Source organism: Apteryx mantelli, chromosome 21 (genome assembly GCF_036417845.1).
Source record: "Apteryx mantelli isolate bAptMan1 chromosome 21, bAptMan1.hap1, whole genome shotgun sequence".
In the NCBI taxonomy this organism is placed as follows: Eukaryota; Metazoa; Chordata; class Aves; order Apterygiformes; family Apterygidae; genus Apteryx; species Apteryx mantelli.
In genome coordinates, this window is record NC_089998.1 from 695157 (window position 1) to 701156 (window position 6000).

Genomic DNA, 6000 nt, shown 5'->3' on the forward strand with positions numbered 1-6000 from the left:
CCAGTTTGTACACACAGATGAATGTTTTTGTAAACTCTGCACAGGTTAGAGAGGAGTTTCTGGCTGGGCAATCATACAGATGACGAGTTACACTTCTTTTCTCCCTCGGAGGCATCTGCAAAGTTCAGTTTCTTTTCTATCATGTCTTTGAACTTAAAATTAAAAAAAACCAACAGTGAAATAACACACTAAATTAAGGAACAGGATTCAACAAACGCTCCTACTAGAAAGCCTGTTATTTTAATGAAGTTCTCTTTAAGCAATGCAAGTCTGACCTATACGCCTGCCTAACATCACGGTGGCCGAGATCTCAAACCAGCCGATCAGGAGAAGCCCTTCCTCTAGCCTCCATGTTCGACCCTGCTCCACCGCCGCAGGGCTGTTCTGGGAATGGCCCAAAACAATCGGAAGAACATTCTTCCAGTTATTTGGGAACATGCTTCCTGGAGGTGGTCCTCGGCCACCTCCTTGCACAGTCCCCCAGGGCAGGAAGGGAAGCCGGATGTGAGCCCCAGGGCAGGAAGAAGCTCCCAAACGCTGTGGGGCCACTCGGACAGAGCAAGCAGGGAAAGGACGTGCCTCCGCCAAAGAAAATCACTGCCTCATGCTGTTACACGCATCCTGCCAGCAGCCGGGGGCTGAGGAGCGCTCGGCAGAGGAGGCAGGGATGCCCTTGGGAGAAGAAGCAGAGAATGGGCTTTTGATTCGCAGTGGACACGTGGCTAACTTTATTCTAAATGGTTCCTCAAACTAGCTGTGTTTATCTGCCTTCTCTCCTCACGGCACCAGCCAGGGGAGAGCAGGCCGTGATGAGGGCTACAGGGATTTCAATCCCGACCTGCAGCAAGGGCATCGCTCCTTGTGCCACACGTGCGGCTGGAGCTGGGCCAGCCCAGCAGCGCTGGGGAACCGCCGTTCTGCTGAACTTGCGACCAAAGGCCTCCTCCCGCACGCAGCATGCGGATTAGGGGAGCCACAGGGACTGCCTTCACAAGGCTCTTCTAGGAACCACCTCCGTCACCTCCTGCTCTTCACCCTCTCCCAAGACACCTGCCTTATAGGCTTTGTCCCCCTCTCCTCGCTCTGCATGGCACCAATCCAGGCCTGGCTCAGCGCGGCTGGATACAGCAGATCAGGCATCTTTGCAGGTGCGTGGCATAGAGACACCTGAGCTGACTTGGTACATCCCCACTGCCAGTAACGCTGCCCAAACAAGCTACATCTGCAAACCCCTCAGTACCTGGCCAGCGTAGTGGAAGATGGATCTGTAACCTGAGAGGCAAACAGATGGGTACATACTCTCGCGCTCTGCAACAACAGCAGGGAACTCTGTTTGCATCAGCAGCAAACCCTACATACGGTTGCAAATTGTTGCACTTAAGCCAGTGTTTGATTTTCCTTGTGGTGACCCAAGGACAGAGGAAGATTCCCATTCTGGAATGACAGGCAGGAAGAGCAAGAATGGACTTTCCTGGAGCAAACACAGGCAAAACCATTCTGGTCCATCAGTAATGAAGCAAGGACCCTTGTTTCAACAGAAACACAGATCGCTCTGCTGGCCGCACCGCACGGAGGCTCGGTAGCAGAGATCCGTGTCAGACATGCCTTGCAGCAAGCCAAGACTCCACACGGATCAGCTAACGAGGTTTCCAAAAGTCTTTGCAGCAGGAAGTTCTAGGCCAACAGATTCATGGCCTTTTATACAAAACAGAGGAAGTGGCCTTCTGTCTAATTCTGCCACCTCTGACTCCAGAGACTTTGTCAGCCTACAGGGCAAACAACAAGGTATGGATAAGGGGAGGAACAGCCCAGGAGCTGATGCAGACAGTATGTAGTGACGTTTTGTCAGAAAGCCACACAGCGTAATCTAGCCACAGAATCTAGGTTTGATCCAACACCACACAATACTCACTTTTGTTCAGATCCGGGTCCACCTACCTGCAAAGTATTTACTTCCAGCATGCACGCTGGCTTTATTCCCGAGATGATTTTCTAACACAGGGCCCTTGTTTCCCTGCTAGTGTAAAGTATGCCGCTGTTGGAAGAGGGAAGCTCCAGGTAGCTGCCCGAGCCTCACGTGGTCCTGAGATGTCAAAGTCTATTCTAGCCCATCACCCCGAGGATGGCTGTTTTGCAGCCCGTGCCCGCAGTTACACATCTCCCCTTCTGCCTGGCTTTTGGAATCCCCCTAAGATGGTCTGTTTACATTTTTTTTGCTCTCTCGCATTTCTGGATTGTCTCTCATCCATTTTCTTGCTAGCTCATCTCTGCTTTTATTAGTTTATCCTATGCATATTTTTCTGCTGGCTTCACTGTCCATTTCAAGTAATTCATTAGGGTGATCTGACCACACACACTGCTATGCTTTGGCTGGGACACATACAACAAAGGGATACGTTTTTAAAAGCAAATGTGTTATTTTGTAGAGCATTTTTCCTTCCTGGCATTCCATTTTAACAAATTAGACAAGTTCATGAGCAGGTGGTGCAGGAGTGGATCAGGCCTGATGATGTATTTGCTAAAGAAACATCATGCTTCCAGCAAAACAGGTCAAGTTCTGAAGTTAAATAGTAAGGGAGTTAGAAAGGTAACTGTTGTATTGTTTCTTCCTTCAACCACAAGCCCTACGCTTTGACACTAACTTGCTTTTCTCACAGGCAGAAAAGTATGAGCTGAGGCAAAACTGGAAAAAATTTATCAACTACCTCACTAAGTTCCTGCACCCTACAGGAAATAATCTTATCAAACCAAAGCGGACACATTGCTAAAACCTTCATTCACATGCTCAGGTTCTCTCTGCATCATTTAAAAAATGAGGTAGCTACTACTGGTACAACGTGGATGGCTTGGAACTTAAACGGATGTGTATCTCTACATGTTTAGTCCACTCCCAACTCAAGCGAATGCACACCAAACAGGACATAGCCCAGCCAAATCCCTATTTCCATTCATGGAATACTACATAGTTTCAATCAGAAGAACAGGAGACCAAGACCGGACACGTGGTCCGTGCTCTGGAAGCCTAGATGGTCACAAGCAGACAGAATTTCAGTTTCATGTTTCACCTAAAACCAAGTTATGTCTGGAATCATCTCTACACCAAAGCTAAAGATGAACTCCCACTTCCGAGACAGCTGCCCCTATATCAGTTGCAAAATCTCTATGATTTGTGACAGAACTGAATGGAAACAGGAACTTAAATAACGGAATTAGCCAAATTCAGACCTTGCATTACTTCTCAACAATTCTAACTATGGACACTAATTTGTGAAGAGTGTCCTATTTCAAACCAAAATAGATTTCCCTACACAGATGACCTTGCACCAGGGTAGCAAAATTTAAATGACGTTCAGTTCAGTTATTTCTATCTTGGCAGGTGTACAAACAAGTCCCTGGGCATTAAAGGAACCCTTAAGCCTGGGATTCACTTTGTCAGAGAGAAGTGTGCACTACAAAAGAAATATTTTGTGATTAGTTTCACACCTCCAGAATCTCAGACTAAGCTTTCATCCTAGTATGCTGAGAAAATCCAATGGGTAAGGCTATTTCAGCTAAAAATTACAGAGATGACACTGAATTGCATTGTTAACTTGCCACATGCCATGGCAGGCTAGACACAGGTGTATTTTAGCATGTTCTAACTCAGTTGAATTAAAATACAAGATGGAGAAAAATAATTTTTAACTTGACCAGCTGAGCACCCGCTGAAGTCCACCTTGCCTTTCAGCTGAAGTGCTCAGAACTTGTGTTAACACAATCAAGCTGTGAACGTCCCAGACTAAAGAAAGCCTAGAAAATACTGAAGTTTATTAGATCTTTATGAACCATTCCAAACACTAAAGTGAAAATTCTTAAGTCTTCATAATATAAGAGGCTACACAGGCAGCTCGGTATCATTGTTCTGGTTAGTACTGTAGAGAGAAATAATGCACATTATCACCTCAAGCTATATAGAAACCTCTGAGAACAGGCGAGAAAGATGGGCAGTCAAGTGAATCCATATGATAAATGCTTGCAGCAAAAGACAGCAAAAAACACCCCCACTTTTTTTTGTTATTTCCTCTAACCAGTCACTAATAAAGTTTTCAATGAACTCTTCAGTAGGTCAAGGTCACTAGGACTTTGTCACACGGCAGATTAGCGAAGCTATTACTACAACTGACCAACAGACCCAGTAAAGTTACTTGATCTTATTTGGATGAAGTCACATAGCTCAAGAGCAAATAATTCAGTCACTGGCACGCCAGACTGGAAGCGCTAAAAGAAAGCTCTCCTCCACAAGACGCAGTTCTAAACCCCAAACAAAACACCAAAAGCTAACGGGCGTCACTGTTCGCAGCCCTTGACCGCACGCGGCTCGGAGCCCAGCGAGGAAACGCGCCGTGCCCGGCTCGCTTTTCGGCTTTTCCAGCAAACCGCAGGACTTCACCTCCAGCAGCAGCGGCGGCGGCGGGGCGGCCGCCCGCAGGACGCGGCGTTCGCGGCCCCGCCGCCCTCCCAAAGCGGGGCGGCCCCGGCCCCGGCCCCGGCCGCGGCCCCGTCCAGCCTTCGCCCGCCGCCGCGGCGCCCTGCCCGTCCCGCGGGGACCCGGCGCGACACGAGGCAGCGGGGCCGCGCTCGGGGCGCAGCCGAGGGCCTCGTCGCGGGCGGGGGGCGCCGCGGCCCCCCCGCGCCCCGGGCGCAGCTCTCCCGCGCGGGGCAGGCGGCGCCGCGCGCACCGGGGGCCGCGGCGGCAGGGCCGGATGCAGCGCGGGGCCGGGGCGGCGGCGGCTGCAGGGCCGGGGCGGCGGCAGGGCCGGGCTCGGCCTGGCGCCCTGCCCGGGGCCGGGGGACACTTAACTGTTGCCCGTGCGGCTGGCGGCGGCGGCGGCGGGTCGCTGCTCCCCCGGCGCAGGCAGAAGCAGCTCCTCATCGCCGGGCGGCGCGGCGGGGCCCGGCAGGAGGCGCGGCGGTGGCGGCGGGGGAGCGGCCTGCGGCCCGGGCGGAGCGGAGCGGCCAGGCCCCGGCCCCGGCCCCGGCCCCGCGCGGCGCCTCACCCGGCGGCGGCGGCGCTCGCTCGCTGCGGCTGGGCCCGGCCGGGCGCCCCTCGGGAGCGGCGGGGCCGCAGCAGCCGCAGCTCGGGCGCGCCCCGCCGCCGCCGCCGCCACCGCCGCCGCCGCTGCTGCTGCTGCCGCCGCCGCCGCGCAGGCCCCCGCCCCCGCCCCGCGCCGCCGCTCGGCTCCCACCCGGGGCCGGCCCTCCGCCGCCGGCACACGGCCCCGAGCCCGCCGGGCCCCCGCGCTGCACCCCGCCGGGCCCCGAACCGAGCCCCTGCGGTACCGGGACGCCGGGCCCCGAGCCGGCACCGGGCCCCTCCGGCACCGGGCTCCGGCGAGCGGCGCCGCGCGCCCCGTCCCGTCCCGTCCCCCCCGGCCCCGGCCCCGCGTCCCCCCGGCGAGGCGCCCTCGCTCACCGCCATGGGCCGCCCCCGCCTCACCTCGCCGCCCGCCCGGCCGGCACCGCCGCCCGCACAAAGGCACCGGCCCAAAGCGAAACTCGCACCGCAGGCAAAGGCGAAACTTGATTTTCCGTTTTCACTACCCGCCCTACGTCAAAGGCATACAGGAAATAAACAGCACTCGTGGGGAGAAGGAAATGTGATTTTGGAGAGTTGCAGCACCTGGAACTAGATCAAGTTTATAAGAAACCCCTATATTCCAGCAGTATCCCTGGGGCAGCATTTCGGTGTGAGGACATACATTTTCCCTCTGCAGAAACCTATATTAATTAGTAGAAAAAGCAGGAGTCTAAATTTGAAGGAAGGTGAAGAACAGCTCTTATGAGCCCCATGCTGAAAAAAAAAAAAAAAAACTTTACAAAGACAACGATTAATCTGTTGACTTCCACTTAGCTGGAAATCTCTGTACAATTTCTCCTGGTTAATGTTCTGCCCAAGTTACGAGCTATGATCTTTGAGAGCTTTTGGAAGATGGGTGACGTCAGAAGGAAAAAGAGCTGAGG

General features: G+C 53.8%; 1 protein-coding gene across 8 annotated transcripts in view; it reads right to left on the reverse strand.

Annotated features, from left to right (window-relative positions):
- The window catches only part of MVB12B (multivesicular body subunit 12B), a 73069-nt gene extending 67523 nt beyond the window's left edge, over positions 1–5546 (reverse strand). For 5 of the 8 annotated variants that reach the window (XM_067308833.1, XM_067308840.1, XM_067308832.1 and 2 more), the window contains exon 1: positions 4841–4987. In XM_067308833.1, the coding sequence (XP_067164934.1) occupies positions 4841–4912 (72 nt within the window). In that variant the 5' untranslated portion in view covers positions 4913–4987. Of the gene's footprint in view, positions 1–4840; positions 4988–5452 lie in introns of those variants that run through there. The other 3 variants (XM_067308836.1, XM_067308838.1, XM_067308837.1) reach the window with 3 other exon arrangements.
- Between the last annotated feature and the right edge of the window lie 454 nt (positions 5547–6000).